Raw genomic sequence first — 25,370 nt, 5'->3', positions numbered from 1 at the left:
TTGTACCTGCATTATTTTTGTATTATAATGCATTTTATACGACTAATATATTCGTAACCAATATCCAATTTGCTTGTGACTTTTCTACACTGCTAATATGTTGCTCATACGCCATGTTGTACATTAGTAGCAATAACCACACATGTTATTTAAGCAGTGTTAATTAAGCATACTGAACAAATAACAATTTAAATTTTAGAGAGCAAGTTTATGTCTACTTAAGCACAATATACGCAACACTTTCAAAAGGTGGCAGCACTCTCAAATAATTACGAAGAAAATGAGTGCATTGCATGAGCTGCTTCAGCAGCCAACTTGAACAACTAATTATATAAAGCAGTAATTTATGCCTTTATGCTGTCAAAAGTTTTGGTGATAATAAAAACAACAACACATTCTTATTTATTTGTCTCGAAAGAGTAAAACACGAAGCTGTCTACTACCATACAAGTATATATGTATATACATGAAGCTATCTACTAATATATATGCCTATTCAAGTTTTAATATCACTGCAAAAGTAAGACAATAAAATTAATTCTTGTTTCTATTAAAGTACAGTTATATTATTTACTAACTTTAGCACGCCACAACGAATTCTAACAAGTTTTGTACCGACTAGCAACACTTCTTCGAATTTCTACCTCATATATAGGCAATGAACATTTAAGCTAAATAAATATTGACAATTATATAGTGTTCGCAAATTGGTTTTATTGTAGTTTATGTACATGCACTTTTAAGGCATGTTGTTTTGGTGAAAAGTTTCTTTAATTGCCAGTAATTGTAGTTTAAGAACAAACGGTGAAGTTTGGAATTAAAAAAAAAACTTTTTATCAATGCTTTAAAATTGTAAGTGCATACTTAAACATATATAAAAAATTCGCAGCAAAGTTTTCGAAAAAAAAAACAATTTTATATTTTTTGTGTTTCACACGATGGGTCCCAAAAAAGGTCTGATGTAATGAGTGCTTCGAAAATGAGTGAAATCAGAAACAAAAAGTAATTTTCTTCGGCAGATATTCTCTGTATAACGACCTACGGTCGAAAAAAAATCAAAAATTAACAAAATAGCGGTATTTAAATAAATTGTGTTTTATTCAAAACTTTGGTCGGTTTTGGTCTTCAAGTAGTCATTGCAGAAAATTTGAAAAATATGTTTCAAGAAAAATGCCTGTACAGGTAAACTTTGAAACAGGTAAATTTAGAAGCATGTAACTCCAAAAATTTAGGAATTAATCATTTATGGTATAGACTATGAAAAAATAAAAATAATACAATTTCTTCGAACCTGCCGCTTAAAGTCTAATGAAAGAGTAGTTTTAAGGCAATTCGTGGAAAGAAAATTAAATTTGATATAATTCAGAGGATGTGAATGAAGGGAGAGTATTAATTCCGTTCCGGGTAAGGTTTTTCTTTTTTTGGGCTAGTTCATTGCCACTTGAACTAGTTAACATAAAGTAAACTAACGAACAATTTATTTTGCTTGTTGTATATTACAAAATAAGTGTTGACATAGTCAGAAAGCTTTTACATATGAATTGTATATTTGTTGATTGCTGTGGCAACTGAGTCAATATCACGTTCAAGATCGTGACTGCAAACATACCATGGCGCATTGACGACACATCTTAAAATTTTATTTTGGAATCGGTAGATTTGTATGAAAGTGCTACGGTTTGAGCAGCCCGAAAGTTGTATCCCATTAATCTAAACTGGTCTGAACACCTGCTTTTAAACAAGAATTTTGTTATAAGTGGTTAGGGCAGAGTTTCTACCCAATAGCCAAGACAAGTTCTGACTTTCTAATTCTTTTTTCGTCTAGGTATTTCGCAGTATTGTTATATGGTATTTTGCGTTTATGTACAGAGGCATATATCTGGTATTTTTTATGTGAAATCAATATCTACTGATTCAGTTTCATTTAATTTCATTCACCATTTAGCTGTCCATAGAAATATTTTGCTTAAATGTTCTTGCGATTTTGCAATTGATGCAGTGTGTATTTTGCCGACTGACAAAATTGCAGTATCATCTGCAAATGTTGCTGTAATGCAATTGTCGTCATGTGGTAGAGCGCACGTAAAGAGTAGGTAAAGGATGGGTCTTGACACACTACCCTGAGGAAAACCAGCTTCTATTTCCTTTTAAATCACAGTACATATATTCATGTTTAATTCGAAAACAGTTTTCGAAAGGTATGATTTTAAGATATTATAAAATTCTTTTGGCAAAAGTGTTTTAGCCCGAAGTGGCAAACTTTATCAAAACCTTTAGAATCGTCGGAGTAAACTATTTTTTCTTCAAAGCCATTTTCACTGATTCGAGTTATTTTATGCACTTGATCAATAGTGCGGTGATTTTTTTCGAAAGCACCGGTATCAGCTTGCTCTCTTCATTTATTTTATTAAGAGGCACAGCAAGCCGTCTTTGGAAAAGCTCTGAAAGTATTGGCAGGAGAGATATGGACCGATACGAAGTAATGTCGTAAGCTAGCTTTCCAGGTTTATTGAACATAATCAACTCTGCAGTTTTTCAATGAATAAATACGATTGTAGATTAATAGTAGTTTTTAGTATAGCAGTAATTTTACTTATAACCTTTTGAGTCAGCTGTTTTCGTTGGTACCTCATAGTTAGTTACTAGAGGGATTTCGGTGGAATTGTCCTTGGTATGAGGTTCCATTTCCACTACATTAGATGTGTCATATAGTTACACATCCAGCCACCACATCCACCACCACATCTACCACCACATCTAGCATCATACTTAACACACTACCAATGATCGGCACAATATCACCAACAACAACAGCAAACGCAATTCAGCCAATATTTCAATCAACAAGTACTGGACATTAGAGTTATTATACGAGTACATACATACTTACGTATAACATAATTCGACACCAAATTTATAAACAAATGTACTTAGCATTATAATTCGATACTTAATTGATAGGAGACGTACATAGGTATGTACATAACGGATTAGAAACCAAACATTGAATTTCAACATCTAATGAAGCAATAACATACGTATTCAAAACAATTGAACTTGTTGTAAACAAACATCAAAGAAATTTGAATCTTATTTGGACACAACAATAAATAAGAAATCGTGCCGTGCCATGGTTATGATATTTGAAGCTTTACTTAGAGACTTAGAAATAATCAAATCTAGAAAGCATAAAAGGCATAGTAAGAGTTCAAGTGCAGTGCAGTTCAGTATAAGTCAAGTTCAGTACAAGTTCAGTTCAATACAAGTGAAGTTCAGTTCAAATGAAGTTAAGTGTAATTAAATTCAGTTTGTTTTGAAAATAGTAAATGAGAGTGATATCCAAGGACTAGATGCTAGGAAGGAACTCAAGGACACAGGATATCTTGTAAACTAAGGACGATAAGTATCTTTTAAACTAAAACAACTTTATTCTAAGTTCCCTTACAGCTCTTAAATAAATCACGATTTGTAATGTAAAAGAATACAAAGTCTTTTATTCAAATTGGAAGATAGACGTACACACTAAGTCTATAATTATAAGGTTCAAATCCACCTTCAAGAGGTATTCCAAAAAAAACAATTGCTTTCTCTATATCGCTCGAGACTGACCCATGTCTGATCTGCTTTTCTGATTGGATGATGCTGATTTACGGGTCGAGAAAAACTTTTTGTACACTTCCAAAGTGAAAATTATTCTTATTGTAGTTCGACAGCTTAAATATCTGAAAAGATAATAGCTCAGAGTTATATTTTTAAATACCTTTATCTTATTAAGAAGTTTTTCACACATTTTGTTAAGACAACTTTTGTCAGATGGAGATCTTGTCTGCTGCCACTTTCGCTGTTTTTCTGCTACCATTTTCTTAATTCTTTTGATATACTTATGAGGCTGCATATTGAATTGTGTTTGACAAATTCAAGTTTTCGTTATCTAGCTCAGAAGTACAGCATTTTCTTAAAGTATTCCCTCAGGTGCTTTATTTGTTAGCGTAAGTAGTACTTTCCACTACTTTCATGTAGTGTTAAATATATTGGTGAATAGTTCGAAATTACCAAAACCCCCGGCTAAGTGAAATCTAAGTTCAATATTAGTCAGAGAGAAAGTGTTCTTCAGTTTTTTTTTTTGATATTTTTGTTAGTAATTATTTATCAAATCAAAAACACAGCAACATCACATTGCTTGTAGCTAACATTAATTCACACTCAAAAACTCGATTTATTTCTGGACAGAAAAATATAATATTTTCTATACTTGACAATCTATGTGCCTGACATACATATATGCTTACAAGCAATAAAATATAATTAGCTTTAGTTGCATTCACTATTCAACTAGCTTCGCAATCTAAAAGCCAATTTAAAGTTTCCATCAACGCAAGTGTTGTTGTACTTTACGAAACAAAAATAATAAAATAAAAAAAGGAAAAAAAAATCGGAAGCACTAGAAATTCCATTCGTTTAAAAGCTTAAGCTCGATTTCGTCAACAATTAAAATGTTCTCGATTCACGCCATATATGCTAAAGTTGCGCTATGAGTGCAAACTTTGGTATTACATACACACACAGACAAAGTGCCACTAAAACCAATTTTGCTTTGTGCAAAAATATTTATAAAATTCGCCGAATCACGAGATTTCATAAATTTTGGTTTTATCAGCAGAAAGTTTTCACCGCGCTGGCTTCGCTTATCAAATATTTAAATAAATATTTTTATGTATGTGCAGTGATGAGAATAAATAATTGCCTTAGGATGTACAAATATTTGCAAATATTAAAAGCTGCTCGGCGTTAGTGGATTTTTTAGTTCTTTTTAGTTTCACATGAAAACACATGAATGCGCACATATTATTTATACATGATTATTATTTGCGATAAAAACCGAAAAACATTTGTAGCAACATTTTACCTCTTGGCGTCAACATGCGGTAATATTTAAGTTGTAAGCGTTAAACTGCATGTTTCGGCATCTGTTAAAACTTTGCTTGAGTTGTAATGTTAAAAAATGCTGTTGTTAAGTTACAGCCAGTTGTGATCTAATTCCTTAGCAGATTCGCAGTTGACGGTTAATTTTATATTTACGGGAATATGATTTGCTTAGTTATAAAGAACAATAGGAAATCACAACAAACAAGAAAATATGTAAACTTTGGCTGAACTGAAGCAAATATACCCTTCATAGGTTCATTTATTTTAGTAGCAATGTGTTCAGTTTGTATGGCAGTTATATGCTACAATTGGAATACTAAATTTTTTAAGAGATTATGTTATTATCTTAAGCAGTAATCCATGTCAAATATCGTGAAGATACAGATACCATGTCAAATGTGAAAGTTTTCCATACAAGCCCTTGATTCCGATCGCTCGGCTTGTATGGCAGCTATATGCAACAGTAAACTGATCTGAACCATTTCTTCGTATGTCACCTTATTATCTTAGAAAATAATCTATACCAAATTTCGTGAATATATATTGTCAAATGCAAAAGTTTTCCATACAAGCCTTAGATTCCGACCGTTCAGTCTGTATGGCAGCTATTGGTTATAGTGGTCCTATATCGACCGTTCTGACAAATAAGCAGCTTCTTGAAAAGAAAATGAAGTTTGCAAAATTTCAAAACGATATCTTAAAAACTAGTTCGTATACATATATACAGACAGACGGACAGACAGGCCGACGGAAATGGCTAAATCGACTCAGCTCAACATTCTGTTCATTTATATAGGGTCTCCGACGCTTCCTTCTGGATGTTACAAACTTCGTGGCAAACTGAATATACCCCGTTCAGGGTATAAACATTCGCTAAGTTTGAAGAGGTTGCTAATACGCCATGTCAAACACATGGCTACTAAAGCGGCTTAAGCAGAGTGCGCTAAACATAAACAAAATAAATTTTTCCATCAGTTTCTTGTTATGAAGTTTTATTCTCTATAAGAGATTGGCAAACTAGAAAATGTTGGAAATACAATGTTAGATATGAGTTGCTTTGATGTCAGAAAAAAGGGGAAATATATTGAGAGATATTAAATTGTACGTTCCATTTAATAAATAATTGTGTCATGTATCAAAATAAAATATTAAGTAAAAATTGATCTCAGGTACTAAAAACTATACTACATCGCTTAAAAGCTGATAGCAGCTGATAATCTCTTTACTGAAGCATGAAAATTGGAAGAGCTTTATACCAATGCAATAAAATCTAATTTTATCGCAGCAAATGTCTACTTTTATAGTTATCTTTTTAATTAGTCTAAAATGCTTTTCTGCTTTTAAGCCAAAGCGGGCACTAGTGACTTTTTATAATAATAAATATATATTTTTTTGAATTCAAACTATTTATACTTGTAAAGCAAAAAAATTCTGTAAATTTGAAAAAAAAAAATCTACACCATTTAAATTAACGTAGTTTATATTCGTTAAAATCACTCGTCCGCACCTAACTTGTACTTGCAAACAATTTTTTTGTCTAAGAGACATACGTCCTATATACATATTTATATGAAATTATTCATGCGCCAATATGTTGCTCATACGCCCTTATGTCCTGTATTGTCAATTACCGTATATTTGCTTTACGTAGAGTTATTTAAATCTATGCTTTAAAATTAACTTTATTTCATAGTAATATGGGCATAGTTAGTCAAATTTTTATGCGAGATAAAAAAAGGGGGAGCACTGAAAAAAATTGCACATATATTTATTGCTTTAACTATTGTACATTAAAAATAACTTCAATTCAATATATATGTATATAAGCAATAGTATAAACAAAGTTAGTCAAAATATTCTAAGCAATTAAAAAAAGGTGGCAACATTCAAAAAAATTCACAGAAAATTATTGCACATGTATACCTTAAAAAAACTCTAACTCATTGTAATATATGTAAGTCTAAATAATATCCGATTTTGGAAAAAGGTGGCAACACTTACAAAAAAGTCACAGGAAATTGTTGGACTATGGTTTAAACTAAAAAAAACTTTAATTTATTGTAATATACTTATAGGACTTAGTCGAAATATTTTACATATTTCTAAAAATAGCTGGCAACACTTACAAACAAAAATATCGCTGAAATATATTGTATTTATTATATACACTAAAAGTAACTTTAAATTAAGCATTATTGTGGTATACACAGTTGGTCCAAATATTCTACGCAATTAAAAGAAAGTGGCAACATTTAAAAAAGTTCACAAAAGAAATAATTGCATTTACATACACTACACATAATTTTAACTCAATGTAATATAAATCTAAATAATATCCGAAAAATAAAATACCATTTTTGGAAAAAGGTGGCAACTATTACCGTAAGGGCGCAGAAATTTATTGTAAATATATAATATACACTAAAAGACTTAAATTTATTGTAATATATTATACATAATCGAAATATATTTTTAAAAAGGTGGCAACACTTACAAACAAAAACATAGCAGAAAATTTGTGCGTTTGTATATATAATAGCAAAATTAACTTTAATTCATTTTAAACTAACATAATTAGTAAACGTATTCAACGCCTTAAAAAGAGGTGGCAACACTTAGAAAAGAAACTCTCAGATAATAATTGCATTTACATATACATATATCATAAAAATAGTTTTAATTAATTGTCATATAAATACAAATCAGAAAAAAATCTATGCAATTTAAAAAAAGGTGGCAACATTTGCAAAAGAAAAACACTAAAACAAACACTTTGCATAAAAAACTTTAATAACTAGACATAGCTAGTGAAAATATTCTCCGCTTTAAAAAAAAAAGTGGCAACACTCTGCGTAAACAAATGCAGAAAATTGTAGCAGTTCACGAGTAACTTTAGCAGCCAACATTAACTACTTACTAATTATATAACACAATTACTTGTTTGCTTACGGGAAAGTGTAAAAAATTTCAGAGTCGGTTGTTAAAAAGTTAAACTACATACCTGTAATATATATGTATATACATATATGTGTATATAATTAAATGAGAACTGTTTCGAATGCGCATTCAATCGGGGAAAACCAAATTTGGCAAATGACATGAAACCGCCAACCTGCATTATTTCATATGTCTTCTCATATACCGTTGCTTCGGCAGAAATAATTTCCACGCTCAGCGAAATTTTCATTTAATCTCATTTTGTCATTTCGTAACTTCACTTACATAAATAATAGTTGTTGCATTTTGTAACCACTTTGTAGATCTGCCATTAGCAACGGTAACTTTGTTGCAACTACACGTAATGCTCGCATCTACTGCATAACGGTGCGGTATACTACGTTTAAGCCTTTGAAGAATGCAAAGCGATGCGTGTGAAGTGCATATTAGGGTGTGTGCGTGATGTTTTAGAAACCAAATTCTCTCTTTCTTCACTAAAGTTGTTCGAAACTTGGCTATGCAGAAAATGAAGTAGAGCCATAGAAGTCATAACAGATGGGATAATACTTGAACAATTCAGGTAGGATTCAACAATTATTAGTTTAAAAATAGGAGATATATAAATTTCATCCACATATAATAGTCTTTATGAAACGATTTGTCAACAAGCAAACAATCTAAGATACAAAATAATCAAAGTTTTTTTTCTAAAACAATTTTGAATATCCTTAATATAGATTGTTATGGTTGCACTCATACAAACATCTGCGTATATGTGTATACACATTCAAATTGTGTTAATTGCAGTGCATTAGCTGCAATGTAGTTTTATTACTGCAACTGGTTTTCGCTGCCATTAAATACAAGTAGAGATTACAAAACACCGCTACAGCTGCGGTTAATTTCAATTGAATGATATGTTTCATAAACATAAATATCTAAAAATAAAGACAATTTTATAAATTGCAGGTGTGAAGAAAATATTTCAATTGAAAATTTAATTAGCTCTTGTGCTGTTCTCAGCTGTGCATTTCTCTGTCGAAAAAACTCTTTTGTGATTTTAGAAAGAATGAAAAGTTCAAGTAAATTTAGAAAGCACTGAAAATTAAAATAATACTGTATTGAATCTTATAAATATTGGTATTATATAAAATGTTTAAGAACCTTGAAAGTTTGATTTACTTTTTAGTAGCTGTGAAACTTTTAAAATTTATTTATGTAGAGCAGCCAGTAGAGAAATTTTCTTTTTTTTTTTTATAAAATATTCCTTCTTTCAAAAAATTTATGTAGTTCGAAAAACGCACGTGCTTTACAAGCGTAAAGCGGAAATTATGTAGATTAAGATATTGTTTTTATTTCGCTTCAGAGAGCACAGGTACTTACAATCTAAAGGTGTACTGTGGTGAAAACCGGAGGAAGTTCACGACTACTATCACGACGAAATCAGCAGCTACTGTCTTCGTACAAAGCTTTGGATTCAAGATATTAATAGCTGGGTCTTAAGTAAATAAAACCTTTGCCCGTAAAGCATGTTTCCATTTGATTGTATATCTTTAAAAAGGAAACAAGGCAATATATTTTTTGATAAATGTAAGTTTCAGATGTTAGTAGACATTTCCAAATCAATTATTATACCACGAAGTTTGTAACACTCAGAAGGAAACTTAGGAGAAACTTTAAAAGACATATGGGATATAAAGGTCCAAGTTCTTTTGTCTGTCCATCGGCACATACGAGTTACATCTCAGGTTACGTCAACTGACGACATGCAGTTGTGCACCACATCGCGTGACCAAAACGGCAGACTCGGCATATTTTGAGTCTGTTGGAATGTGCAGTACACCCACACATTGGGGCAGACTCCAGTTGCTGATCTGATGGCAGAGTCAGTCTGATGCTTGCTACAGTTCAGAGCTGTATACTATTAATCATAATTTACGCGATATCGATCTGAAATTTCGCATAAGCCCCTTTCTCTCCAAGGAACTATACGTTTGTTGGAACTACCAATCACGATCGGCATCAAGTGTTTGTATGGAAAATCTTTTTATTTGACGTTATATATTCACGAAATTTGACATGGATTAAAATAAATTAAAATAAATTTCAGTAACGCAAAGCTATTTTTTCGGAAAAATTAAAGGGTTTTGGAACCAATCATGCCTTTGATTTTCTTACGCTTAAATGATCTTTTACAATGGTTTCCAATAATGCTTCCGATATTGTAACGATGATCTCTGACGACTAATCTTCGATTTTCAGTCCAATTCCTTTATTTTATTGACGTGTTGATCTTCGGTTGATGATGATGACCATTCTGATCGTTGTGCGTCACTAACGCGTTCTCAGTCCTCTTTGAATAATTTGTACTAATCAAAAATACTGATCGTGACAAAGAACAATCGCCGAAAACCTTTTTCAACATTTTGAAAATTTCAATATCAGAAATTTGATTCCGCATACAAAATGGCACAATAATGGAATTGCTTTGTTGAACAGTTTCACTCCTTGTAAATGTTGCGGAATGCACTTTAAATACTTCAGAAAGACAACCGTGCACTAAGAATAATGATTATTCTGATGTGACATTCGGCACAGATGTGAAGATGTGAAGGTCATATCAACCTAGAAAATTAAAAGGTCTTACAATTTTTTGCCCACCATACAAACTGATCAAAATAAAGTTTTTATAAGAAATCTTTTGTATTTTTATACCCTAAACAGAAAATTAAGGTGCTCCAATGGCTTAAGTTCTTAAGTGAGATGAATTTTATATGGATGCTAGCCCAAATCCTTTCTCTAAATCCAGCCCGGTTCTGATTTATAACAATCCCAAGTCTTGAGAATGTCTTGGAAGCGACGAATCGTGGTCTTCAGCTACACTTGCCTCAACGGCAGCAATATTTTCATTACTTCGTACAGTTCTTTATCTTATTGGCACTTGATATTGTATACAGAAAATATACCATCGAAATTTTCAACAATGCGACGAATAGCAAGCATAGCTGGATGATTATTACGACCATAAAATGGCAAAAGCGATTAGTCAAAAATGTTCCTTCTTTAAGTCATGAAATGAAAAAAAAAAGCCATCTCATGACATATTAAAAATGGCCGAAACGACGCTTTGAATTCAAAACATCCCTATTGGAAAACCCGTTATATATTTCGCTCACTTGTAAATATATTGATGTATTTAGTGCGACACATTTCATTTGCATATCACCACATTTCAAGTGTTTCTTTACTTGTTACAAATGATGGATGGTCCTTTGTATGAACTTTTTGGAAAAATACATCGCCTACAAACACACGTGTATCAGACGCTTGTGAAAATACACCAGTGGCTGCTCCGTTGCCTGCGGATAGTCTCCAAGAGACATGCGATCGCAATCAATAAATTACGAGCACCCACTTGGCATTGCGGAAACGTGTCGGACATGAAAACTAACTACTGCGTGCGAATGTTAACGGTAGGTAGCACGCTGAAAGACATTCCGTTGAATATTAAATGATATTAGGCCATTTACGCAAGGCGTTACATTCACATAACTTACATAAATATGCTAGTGCATGTGTGTGTTTGAGTTGTTACATACTAACACGTGTACGTACACATCGAGCTGCGTATTTGATCGCAATTTCTCAACTGGCGTGCGAAAAATAATTTAATCAACAAGTCTGCGCAATCACTATAAAGGTGTCAGCGCCTGTTGTTGCCGCCACTGCAGCGTACCCACACTTTTATTTACCGTTATGTGCACTGAAGAACCTAAAGTAAGGCATAGCATGGCGTTGCGGTTATTTATTTATAACTGCGTGTATAATCGAAGGTGCTCAATGTTAATAATATATGTGAAAGTGTTTAAGTCGTATGAAAGTCTACGGCGAAAGCTCGTGCTTTACTCGCTTTACACCCGCCGACTGCAAGTGCCGTGGAGTGGCGCAAAGGCGCACCGACAACAGCTGCGTGACGCACGCAAGTCTGAAGCGTAAACTAAAATGTGCCATTATGCTGGTAAATATATACAAGTGTGCGTGTGTGTGTGTGTTATAAATGACGCCACAATGTTAATGTGTTGATAATCAGGGCTAAATAAGTAGTGGCCTCTGCTATAACAACGCTAATTCGATTTTCATAACAAAATGAAAACACATGAACGCCACAATACACAACAAAATACAACGAAAACAATGCAAAAAACAAAAACAATATACAAAAAAAAAAAACAAACAAAAAAAAACCGAAAATTACACAAACACGGCACAAACGGCGCTTACTTATAATTCAAGGACAGCTGATACGCACAACAACAACAACAATAATAAAATGAGAATCCAATACAACCTTAACTTACCTCATAACCACGGTTAGACATTTGATGTCTGCCACAGCATTTAGCCTTACATACTAATATGGGTGGAGGGTGTACCCTGTCGCCCTGCTTTTCATAAAATCTAATCAAAATCATTTTGCGTGATTTCAAAATCGTCAAAATTTGCCAAATTCTTTGAAACAGCTGTTACTCGCTTTTAATTAAATCTTGCACTTGCGGTCGAAAATTAAATTCGCTTCATATATTTACCTTGCAACATAGTTATATGCTTATATATAGCTCCAAGCGTATAAGTTATTTTTGATTAACTTTCTATAACTCCTTTTGCGGTAGCGACGGTGTTGTCGACTACCCAAAGTTATTATTGAAATGTGTTAACACGTTGAGTTTCTTTCTAAAACTGTTTACTTAATAATTCGTAAGCTTATTGCTAGCCTACTATTCTTACCGTCGCTGCTGCCGTTAGCGTCGGTCTCTAATTGCTTCCATAAGCATTTCCCGCGGTCATGTGCCATGCTCATGCATCGAGCTGATCATCGAATTACAAAAGCTGACCACACTTTCAATTTGATCGCGCATGAAGTGAACGATGCAGACTGCATGCATTGCATTTTTTGGCAGCATGGGAACTGCAGTACGTTAACTACTGTTAATTTATACATTAGGGTGGGTAAAAAAAAAATAATTTTTATTCATTGTTCATTATTGTGACAAAAAGATTCTTAGACCAACAGTTTAATCTTTTTTCTTGTTCGTAAATACCAAAAGAAAAAAAAACACGTTAACTTCGGTTGCACCGAAGCTAAATACCCTTCACATGTGCATTTCTGTCAGCAACTATGTGTTCAGTTTGTATAGAAGCTATATGCTGTAGTAATCCGTTCTGAACAATTTTTTTTGGAGATTATATTGTTACCTTAAGCAGTAATCCATGCCAAAATTCGTGAAGATACCACGTCAAATGTGAAAGTTTTCCATACAAGAATTTGATACCGATCGTTCAGTTTGCATGGCAGCTATATTTTATAGTGGTCCGATTTCGGCAGTTCCGACAAATGAGCAGCTTCTTGGAGAGAAAACGTTTGCAAAATTTCAAAGCGATATCTTAAAACTGAGGGACTAGTTCGCATAACCCGAACGGTTTAAAAGATATTAATAGTTCATTATTTTAAGGCAATTGTTTTTCTTATGAATTTTATCAGCAATAAAAGAACATATTTTAAATTTGAAAAGTCATATTTGAAAGGTTTTTATTTTATTCGGACACTTTCTAATGTTGACAGGATGGTTTTTTTTATTTATATGTGTATATACTATAATGATAATTTATAAAGTTATTTTAAAAAAGAAATGAGATGTTGTCGCACGGGAGGCTGCGTGCACGTTGGCGGATGAAAATCAAGTGTTGCTTTTTGATGTACCGGTGATGCCACGCAGAAAGAATTAATATTTTGCATAGGGTTACCTTACATATTTTGCATATAGTATTTCAGGAAATTTATAGCTTTACTGCACTTTTTTGATCTTTTGCACGAAGCAAGTAAGCCCTCCACCTTAAAACGATGGTATTTGAAAACAAAAGTTCCCACTTTACAAAAAAATTCTTAATAATTTGTTTTCATAAAAACTTTTTTTAAGTTATACGCAGTTAAACTTGTACAACAAATGTACTGAGCATTCTTTTATGCATATTCTTATTCTTTTATGCATATTCTTGTCTTACAAATTCTGTGTTACTCATACGACATGGTGTACTATATGAAATTAATACGTTTGATACAATGAGATAAAGAGCTTTTATTTTTTAAAGTGAAAACTGAAAATAAAAACAACAAAACATTTTAACGTCGGCTGAACCGAAGCTATAATACCCTTCACAGCTATATGCTGTGGTGGTTCAAACCGAATAATTTTTTTAAAGAATATATTGTTGCTTTGGAAAATAGTCTGTAACGAATTTCGTGCAGATATCTTGTCAAATAAAATAGATTTTCATACAAAAACTTGATGTTGATCGTGTAGTTTATATGACAGCTATATGCTGTGGTAGTTCAGTCTGAATAACTTCTTCGGAGATTATATTGTTGCTTTTGAGAATAATCTGTATCGAATAAAGAAGTTTTCCATACTATAGCTTCAATTTAATTGATCAGTTTGTACGGCAGCTATATGCTATAGTGGTCCAACATCAGTGGTTCCGAGAAATGAGCAGCAAAATTTTCAGACCGATTTCTCGAAATCTCGATTACATATAAACAGACGGAAGTACGCACATGGGTAGACCAACTCAGCTCCTCTCGCTAATCATTTATATAAGTATATATATTTTTCCTTCTCAGTATTACAAATTTCGTGACTTAATTGATATAACTCACACCAAAGTATACACATATACATGCATATATATTGTGTAATTACCTTTAAAGGAAGCCTTGTAGCTGGTTCGCCATAAGCTTGGCGGGCATTTAGCTGCCAAAAGTGGCAAAAGTTAATTGTTTTTTTTTGTCACCACAAAAACTCATTATTAGGCTGCGAGTTGGCCAAGAATAAAGCTGTGCACAGGTATAGTTATACATACACACATGTAAGGCTGTCATGTTCTTATTTTCTATGTCTGGCATGCGCACCCCCTTGGGAATAGCTCAACAACTTTAACAAAACTTTGGCCCGTTACTACTTAAATAAGAATTTACATCAGCTCGGTATGAAACAAAAATGTTCTTAATTTAAAATAGAGATTTTGAAAACATTGAGGTGTTTTTTTTTTTTTTTTTTTTTTTTTTTTTTTTTTTTTTTTTTTTTTTTTTTTTTTTTTTTTGTTTTTGTGCACTTAACCTAATTGGTTCGACCATAACCAATTGTTGGGTAATGAAAGTCGAAATGTACTTGTTATTCAGCTTATGAGGAAACGTCTTAGCATCCTGGAGTCGAAAACTCAATGTAGGTCTGATCTACAAGATTCTGAGTTTACTTTTGCAGAGTGGTCTTATGTCTACTCGTCTCTCAGCCATTAACCAAGCCTACTGTAAAGAGTCAAAGCAAGCCAGAAGCATTGTGGTATATCGAAATATAATGCCTATTTTTAAGACGAAAGTGAAATTTGTACGCCTTTTCCGGCCAACTTGCATTGCTTCTGCTTTAATAAGACTTCCCGCTGGCACATTTTATGCCCACTTTCATACATTGTGCATTGTACACACGTGTAAGCTCATAAATATATTATATATATTTTTGGTTAAACGAAAAGGCAAACAGTTACTTGTACGAAAAATCGGTTTTCAAGCACACGTGCATTGTCGTTTGCGTAGGAGGCCAACGAGCACATTTTACACACATAACTTGTTGAAAAGTACAAAAGTTCTCGAAAAGTTTTCCTAATACTTTTCAATGTATTTATTCGAATGTGAGTGTGTAAAACGGAAACTTATGAATACAACTGCTCAAATGTCAACAAAGCCTTTGTTTGGTATTGCTATGAATCAAGACAGAAGCTTAGAAATAATTAAAAAATAAATGAAAATATTTTTTTTTGTTTGTGGTGATTTTCTATTTACAATGTTATTTTAGTTAAACCTTAAATAATTAATAAAGAAGCAAGTAGAAATACTAAATACATATATGTATATAAACACAGACAATATTTTATTTGGTGCCTTCAAAGTAATCCCTAACAGAGAAAACCCTTTCATGACGATCTTGCAATATCAGTTTGCTCACAGTATTAATAGGTTCTATAACAAAAACTGGTTTTGGATGACCTTCATAAAGCACGTTTTGTAGTGATTTACGATGTCGATTAATTCCGTTTGCCATCAGTAAACATTGATCCTTAATGAGGCTTCATGGTCAAAATTAAATAAGGTTCAGCGATGCACTGTTGCTAAGTTAATATACGTCTAAAGTTGTAAAAGTTATATCCCAAAATTGTTCGCAATTTATTTCCATTTTCTGGCTGAGATGAATATTTTAAGTTACTGTTAACAATGCAAACGGTGCTAAAAACTCTGAGTGATTATAACCTCACAAATGTAAAATTATTACAATAATGATGCGCGTTGCCAGATTGTAACCATGGAGTTACTAAAGAAATCCGTGAATGAATGAACATTATTTTGTAAAGATAATGTTTTTTTTTTTTTGGCTTCAGCTACGATGAAGAGCAGAATCACTGCATCAGTAAAGAACTTTTTAACTTGACAAATATAAAATTTTTACTATCAAAAACTTTACCCTGTAACCTTAAAGCAGGTATAAATTCAAATCCGTTGAAATTCAAAATAATTGGAACTGGAATTTGTTTCTATAGTAGTTTCCATTAAAACCGGTTAAGGGGTTACATGGGTTTCCTCGGATGAAAATCAGCTTTTGACAATATTAAATACAAAATAAAATATTTTATTAGAATTGTTACAAACATACATACTGTAGCAAAGAAATTCGGAAATAAAAAAAAATAAATATTTTAAACTCGGCCATTGTGACGAATGACAATTCGCCACATTTTTTTTCTCAAATAGTAGCAATCGAAAAAAATCCTTCGTCCAAATCTTCAAGAGTTGTATCTCAAAGACCTGTGTAAATTTCATGAAGATCGGTTGAGTAGTTCTAGAGAAACCTTGCCAAAAACACAGTTTTGAGAAAAACGCGTTTAAAGACGATGCATTTAGCCTAGCTAGCCTGGAGCGCACAAGTTCTCAAGGCGGTATCTCCCAAACTATTGCTTGAATTAACTTGAAAATTTAGGACAATATTCTAGAGGTGTTGTAAAATTTAAGAAGACAATCGATTCTTGAAACCCGTAAACTCATGTTTGTGCCTAAGGACTAATATGCTCCATAGCTCTATTTGTGCTACCTTTTCTTGGCAAATAGATATGTTTCTTTATTCTTTTTAATAAACGTAATTTTTTTCTGAAAATTATTTATTTCAATTTCAATTTTACTATTTGAAAATTTTCTTGAGATCTCTCGTAACTCACTTGTTCATATATAAAGATCTCATGAACCTGTCTGTGTGGCAGGTGAAGTTATTGAATTAATTTTAAACGAAAGTCTAGCAAATTCAGATTCTACAAGTATGTAAGTAAGTTGAACAGTGAGAACGAACCAAACTACCAAAGTAGTTTAAAGTATGTTCTCCACAGTAGTTTAGGCTCATAATTTATGAGGTTTTCAAAGCTCAAAATAAAATTGATCAAGATTTTTTTATCCACCATAGTTCAGATGATACTCTGATTATAGCGACCCATCAACTTTTCGATGTAATTTTTGTAGTAAAATTTGGCTTCAAAATTTGTTCTCAGCCAGCAATCGTAGGCAGGAAATAGTCGCTGTGGAAGTAATTCGAAACACGATTCCCAATATTTAATTAGAAACTGCAAATAATCACATTTTTATACCCTGAACAGAGTATATTAAGTTTGCCACGAATTTTGTAAAACACAGAATGAAGGGTCGGAGACCCTATAAAGTATATATATACATGATCAGCATTTAGCCATGTCCGTCCGAATCTCCGTCTGTCTGTATATGTACGAACTAGTCCCTCAGTTTTTAAGATATCCTTTTGAAATTTTGCAAACGTCATTTTCTCTTCAAGAAGCTGCTCATTTGACGGAACTGCCGATAATGGACCATCATAAAAAAATGAAGGTACAAAATATTAGTTAATAATTTTCATGCAAATTTTCATTTTAAATAAAATTATTAAATTTCAAGTGCAAAATTTTGTTATTACTGCGTATAAGTACTTACTAGAATAATTTCAACACATATAGCACATTCTCTTATTCCTATCATCGTACTTAATAACCCGAGACAAGTGTCATACGCAGCAAACATTTGTAAAGCATTTATTACTCTAAACAACTGCTATATATATGTATTGTGCAGCAAACAGCAAGCCCCCTCTAGTCTGAGCTGCATGGCTTAAAAGTGCTTCTAAGCATTTCTATATTTATATAGGTAGACATAACAATTTCTATGCAAATGGAGAATTTTGAGTGGAAAATTGCTATGCTGATGAATGTGGCATTTGCTGGCTGTACGTTATTGCAAAACTAAACTAAAATGCAATAAATACTATAGTGGCAGTGTCAGCAAAATAATTTACTCTTGAATGTGTTAGCGGAAATTTGAGAGGGTTAATGTATCATCTATTGTATCTATGGTAAAATACACATGCTTTGAAATACATGTGTACTTAAATATAAAGAGTTATTAAAAATTAATTTAGATTTAAGACTCTTACTCACTTTCTTCCTCTTCTTGCCATATAAGCTTCCCAAAATTGCGCGAACATACGAGAAATACACTTAACTTCAATTTCAAATACATACTTGAACTTATTTTTTAACCTAGTTCTGGGCTATTTGACCCATAAATACTATTAAACTCTTTTTAAGAACTATTGCCATAGATTCTTTCGCAACACCTCCTATTGCAGCTCGTTGTCCTACATTGTTATTTCAGTAAAACGCAATCATATGAATTCACCTACATACTATATATAGCAGTAATCATATACTCGCATATGGCAATGTAACAGCGTATAATCAAGAGCTAGGCAATCGTGTTAATTTAGTGGAAAATTTCTAAAATAATTTTGCCAGCTGAATGTGGGCAAACAACCTCGAGTGTTGAGCGAATTCTGTGTTAATATTTGATGCTACTTGAGTCGGTGTAAATTAGTTTAGGCTGTTAATTTTAAGTGGTTTATTTGGCTTTAATTATTTAAGTACATTTGGAATTTGAATTTATAAGCGTAAGCAAAGACACAAATAATATTCGTGCAAATAGTTATATAAGCAACTTAACTCAAGCTTAGAAGCAGAGGTAGCAAATTAGCATTGCATTGCAATAAATTTATGGTCAATGGTAAGGTTGAGCTAATTAATCGGAATTAATTTTAATACATTAAGTACATGAATGGCATTTTCTAATAAATTCAAATTGGAAACATCTGAATTTCCCATGCTTATGTAATTATTTCTCTATAAACATATAGGCATGTATAATATAAAATGGCAAATACCTGGAAAATAATAATAATATGTAAAAAATACAATATTATTTTGAGCTAAATGCATTGCGTGCGATTTCGGGGTAATTTAAATTTTATTCTGAATTCTCTGTAGAGAGAACGAAATAAAACTTACATTTTTCTTGCTTCAAAGGATTCTGTGTTATTCTGCCAATGCGTGTGCATCACTTTTCCGAGGGGTCACTGAAAATGTCGTCACAATGGCCGAGTTTAAAATACAATTTTGCAAAAATCTCAGAATTTCTTTGTTAATAGTGAGTGTAACAATAAAAAATTCTAATAAAATATTTCATTTAGTTTTATGTTAAAAAGAGGCCCACGTTAGGTTAGGTACAAAATCGATGGATCTCATTTGGACAATTATTTGTCCCAAAAGGTCCTTAAAATGTATCAGATGATTGATGTAAAGATTCACTTTGCTATGCGCAAGTAGTTCGGATGACCTCTGACGAGTCACTTTGATCAGAAGGAGCTCAGGTTGTTCACAACCAACTGCCAAACTCACTGCAAGTTCCTAAGCTACCATGATGACAGGCATCTCAGCTTGAAAGACACTACAGTCGTCTGGTAGTTTGAAACTAAAGTGGATGGAGACCTCTCGATAAAGGACTGCAACTCATATCCTCTCTTTTAACTTCGATCCATCTGTAAAGAAGCTCATTTTAACTCATCTTCAACGGTTCCACGAAGCAGTGGTCTAGGTTGTAAGGAATAACACGGAAGTATTGGGGAATATCAATGGGTCCTTGCCCGGAACCCTCATATGCCTCCCTAACTCGAATTGTACTTTTCGCCGCAATGCATCCTTCAATAATATCTGCAGGTGCAACGTGTGGAATGACACTAAATGCCATTGCAATGTTGGTATTGTCCTTATTACACCATAAATGCTAATGAGGACCGTTCTTTGAACACGCCTCTGCTGCTTGGCTACTGTAATTTTTCCATCAGATAACGACCACGTAAAACATTATTGGCTTAAGTTCGATTTTACTTCCTTTTTCAGCCACAATCGGTCTGTTGCGTAGGTGATACGATATGCTTGAGAAAAGGTCTAACTTGGTCAATTTATCTGCGAGGAAGGGAAAATCAATAAGTTTTCTCATGGGTGATACACTGATTACAGTCCAGTCATTTAAGCTTAAATTAGGTAAAAGTTCAACTTTTAGGGTGTCAATATATAATATTTACAGACTTACAGCTGGGTATCTCGAATTCCGAGGTGAACTTAATATAATGACTGGACTATTATAGAACCCTTCAACTTTTCGGTACCATGTTTTTAGTATGACTAGGAACAGAGAGAACAGCAAATAGTTAATGCGGGGCAGATCTGTAGAATACGGTGGTTGTAAAAGTAATTCGAACCCCGAGACCAAATATTGGGAAGCCGAAAAAGTCTTTCCGTGTTTTCTCCATAGAGATGGAACAATGTTTCTAGCGGAAAAATGGTAAAAAGTTGTGGAACAAAATGGTACATATTTTGCAATACGAAAAGACTTTTTCGACTACCCAATATTTAATTGAAAACTGCAAACAAAAAAACATTTTTTTATAAATAAATAATTTTTAAATTTTCAAAAAATTTATTCATGAAAAATTAAAGATAAATCTATCAAATTAAACGAATATTTTGTCAGACTTGATTGTACCAAATCCCTCCCCAAGGTTGTGCGCTGGGTTTGAGACCCGCCATGGCTGCACTTGGAATCTATGATTGGCGTCAAACAACGAAAAGGTAGAATGAGAAGCGCGCTGTTGTGAAAACGGAAGAAGATTACACCAAAAGCCATAATTAGTGGAAATGAACCTAATCCGCTAATAAGTAGCAAAACCGAAATCAAAAATAAAAGGCCAAAAATGAAACCATAAAAGCCATCCAAGCTTTATACCAGATAATGATACTTATCTTCATTCATCGTTTATTAACACCAATACAATCGCGCCACCGCAGTCCTTTTTAGGAGTAATAAACTTTTCCACATACACCTACATATGTACACATTTATATTTATATATAGATATATATATGTACATAAAAGAGTATGCTAACAGACTGCTCAAATACGCACAGCGCTTATCATGATTGCCGTCTATATTTATGTTTATAACAGCCTGTAAATATATCTCTAATTAAATTCAACATCATTACTTCATTAATTCCAACATTTCATAAATGATTTTATGTTTCTCTTTATTTATAGCGATTTCCGTGGCTGTCTCCTCGTGGACGCTCGTCGCCATATCCTGCGAACGCTATTATGCCATCTGTCATCCGCTTAGATCGCGCGCATGGCAAACGCTCAATCATGCCTATCGCATTATCGGCTCCATTTGGGTATGCAGCCTTATTTGCATGACGCCCATAGCGATATTTAGCCAATTGATGCCAACCAGCCAGGGTATGTAGTACCATAAATGTTTGTTACATAATTCTAAATATATAAAAGGAAAGAGCAAGCACAGAAAACAGTTAGGGAGAGTGTAGGGTGGCAGTGAAAAGAAACAATGTTATTTGCCTACAAGAACGCGTGTTCAAATGCTTGCTGTTTGTGCGCGCCCACCATGGCGTATGAGTAACTTCATGTTATTATAACACATTTTAAATAGGGAGATGAAAAGTCGCGCTGCCGTCGTCTTTTAAATGCAGTTTTATGACTTTATGAAAAGAAAATTTCGCAATAAAAATGCCAAGCGACTGAGCCGTCTGTTTGCCAACACTGGCGACTTGCTCTGCTTCCATACCCCACTGTTGGATATAAAGCACATTATTTGTTATGCTTACATTGTACACGCACATCTTAAATGCCAATAGAACGCAAATAACACAATAATAAAGCGGAATAACTTTGATATTCGAAGTATTTTGTCGTCAATTTATTTATTCGTTGTGTTTACTCAAATTTATTTTCACTCGCTGTATATCTCATGGATTTTGATACTCAGGGAGTGAATGTTATAGCTTGAGCAGATCATTTACAGTTTAACATGAAGTTAGTAATATTTAAAAGGAAATTGAGGATTCGTAATAAAGTATATATAATATATGTACATTACGTTGATTTTTTTAACTATTCATATTTTTCAGTCCCATCAATAGATGGTATGTAATAAAAAAAGCTATGAAAATTCCATACTGCCTTAATTAAAAAGCCGCTAATAAACGAGAAGTATTAATGATAGCGATTTTGACCTCGGACCTTTTGCTACAAGTTTGGCATTCGCATTTTTTGCGAATTTCGTTTAGACCCCGTATTACCTCGGCGGCGTGAGTTTCGCCTTTGTTGCAATGGGCACTTTTATACAGTGTTCAATTCTGAGTAATATGTGTTTAAAGTCAAAACGATGCCATAAAATGCCTCTGAGCTATAGAAATTTAAAGATAAAAAATCACAATTGTCTGTATTTTCAATGGAAAATTTTTACATGTCTTGCTCCAGTCCTTAATGTTAATATTAAGGGCTCAAATTTTCAGGGAATTTTTTTTGGGGTATTTTCCAGGAAATTTCATAATGGGACTGAAAAAATTGAATGGTTTAAAAAAATGTGCATATCAAAGGCCGGCGTGAGGAACCGAATCGAGTTAGTCGTGTTTGTCTGTCTGTAAATACGCGAATTAGTTCTTCAGTTTTTGAGATATCGATCTGAAACTTTTTTCAATATCAAAACGTTATTGCATATAGCTGCCATACAAATTGAACGATTGAAATCATGTCCTTGTATGTGAAACTTTCTTATTTGACAAGATATCTTTACCAAATTTAACATGTATTCAAGGAAACGCTACAATCTCCAAATATATTATTCAGATCGGACTACGATAGTCTATAGCTGTCATACAAACTGAATGATCAAAATCATGTTTAAGGGGTTATTCTAGACTAGAAATCAAATTTTGGACAGTTTTTTGAATTTTATTTTAAAAAAAAACCAAACAAATATTTTTACTATACATTTTTATGATGTTTTTATTGATATTTTAAGAATACAAAAAAAAAATTTACAAAAAAATATTAAAAATTAAAATAATTAGAGGGGGGAGGGGAGAAGGACCGGTGTAAAAAAAATGGCGCATCCTGGTGACATTGATCCTGACTCTCATGGTGGTCTGAAAAAAGAAATTCTTAGTCATGCTGTTATAGTCCCTACCTCAGGGAATACGAAAAAAAAATTTTTTGAAAAATGGCGACTATTGAAAATAAAAATAATTTTTTACGCTTTTTTTTAAGTTCCTGATTTTTTTTAAATATTAAAAACAAAAATTTTCACACGATGCTGGTCGGAACAATAAGGGATTACATAAAGAAGGTTCACACAAAATTACAAGTAAATCGGTTGTATAGAACTTGAGATAATGCCGGTACCGTTTGGGAAAAAAGTAGTTTCGAGAAAAATGCGTTTAAAAAAGTGAGTCAAATTTCAGGCAGTCTAAGTTGTTTATTTGTGCGCTAGGTATTGCGTCACTAAAGTAACCGTAGCTCTTAAAATAATTCTAATTTTTTAAAATTCTTTGGAGGATATGTTCTTAAGGGTTTAAGCTTTAAATATATGAAAAAATCGATTTTTTCAAAATTCTAGAGTAGAATACCCCCTTAAGTATGGAAAACTAATTTATTTAATAGGATATAATCACGAATTTCGTCACAGGTTATTGTTCAAGGCAACGCCATAATAACCAAATATATTGTTTAGATCGGACCAGTATATCATATAGCTGTCATATAGACTGACCAGTCAAAGTCAAGAAAAAAGCTTTTTATGCTCCTATATGCTATAAAAATGCCACTCTGAGGGGTATATAACTTCCCACAATCGAAGTTAAAATTTTTTCTGTATTTATACTTTTTGTTATTGCAATACTTGCAGGTCTACGCAAATGCCGTGAACAATGGCCCGCAGATACCCTCGCTTACGAGCGCTCCTACAACATCTTCTTGGACCTGATTTTATTGGTGTTGCCACTGCTGATTCTCAGCTTCGCCTATATGCTAATAACACGTACCCTCTATGTGGGCATGCAGAATGAGCGTGCCATGATTTTTGGCAGTGTCGCACCGATTGTGGCAGGTGGCAGCGGTGCCGGTGGCGGCCTGTGTGACATTAGTGTCGGCGGCGGTGGCGGCGGTGGTGGCAAATTGTGCAGTGAGCTAGAAACTTTAACTACCGCGTTGGTACCAAATAATGCCGCAACGTTGACTACGCATGCAACAACAGCAAAGAAGCCGACGAGTCGATTTCAATTCAATGTATCGTTTCGCGTGCGTGGGCGCAGCGCTTGTAACGGCAATGTTGATGATTTGGCTGAACAGCAACAACTACAACAACACAATGCGATGAAAAAATCGAAATCACAATGCCGTCAATTTCAACAACAATCAATGCAGGAACAACAAAACCAATACAGCGAACCGAACCAACCATGCTACGGTAAGTAAAATATACACACTCACACAGCAACACATGTACATGCGTACATGTATATTGATAAATAAATGCGTATGTATGCGCATTTGTGTGTGTATGTGTGTGTGTGTGCTCTTAAACACACCTGATTGCATTTGATTTGGGTTTTGGGGATTTTATTTAATTGTCCGTTACGCATACGCAGTGGTGGTTGAGTGGCACAGCTGTGGTATGGCATATATGCTGTTGCTGCGCTGGTGTGGGGTGCAAACAAATAAAGCAAACGAATAAAGCAGACGAAAGCAGCGCGATAGCACTCCAGTGTGCCATTGCCGGAAGCTGTGAAAATCCTTGTAATTTGTGGTGGAAAATTTAAGCAGCCAAATATTTGAGCCAACACTTCGAGCGCCGCGTGTGCTTGAAAGCATGTTGTGGGCGGAAGCAGGCAAGGAGTTTTTTATTTTCCGATTTTTTCTGGTTTTTTTTTTTTATTATTTCTGCAGATTGCTATGGATACAGCAGGCGTGCTAAATGATGATGTGCACTATTCTCAAACCAGCCCACGTAGCAATTTTAGTCACTGTATTTTAAACAGTGCTTTTGTTTAAGTAGAATGCAGATTTAACAGTGATTTGCGGCAGCTACAATTTTTCTTTATCGAGATGCCTTATTTTCTGTTCGCAAGAAGTTTTAAATGTCAAAATAAAAACTAAAAATTTTATAAAA

The 25,370-nt window shown here is 33.4% G+C and overlaps 1 protein-coding gene across 1 annotated transcript in view; it reads left to right on the top strand.

Annotated features, from left to right (window-relative positions):
• The window catches only part of LOC108970976, a 100,299-nt gene that overhangs the window by 49,051 nt on the left and 25,878 nt on the right, over window positions 1–25,370 (top strand). The window contains exons 2-3 of the mRNA XM_018936730.1: window positions 21,446–21,643; window positions 24,108–24,668. Coding sequence (XP_018792275.1) covers window positions 21,446–21,643; window positions 24,108–24,668 — 759 coding nt within the window. The remainder of the gene's footprint in view (window positions 1–21,445; window positions 21,644–24,107; window positions 24,669–25,370) is intronic.

Source organism: Bactrocera latifrons, unplaced genomic scaffold (assembly GCF_001853355.1).
Source record: "Bactrocera latifrons isolate USDA-ARS-PBARC rearing strain unplaced genomic scaffold, ASM185335v1 scaffold_32, whole genome shotgun sequence".
Classification (NCBI taxonomy): domain Eukaryota; kingdom Metazoa; phylum Arthropoda; class Insecta; order Diptera; family Tephritidae; genus Bactrocera; species Bactrocera latifrons.
This window is presented reverse-complemented; position numbering and strand designations above follow the sequence as displayed.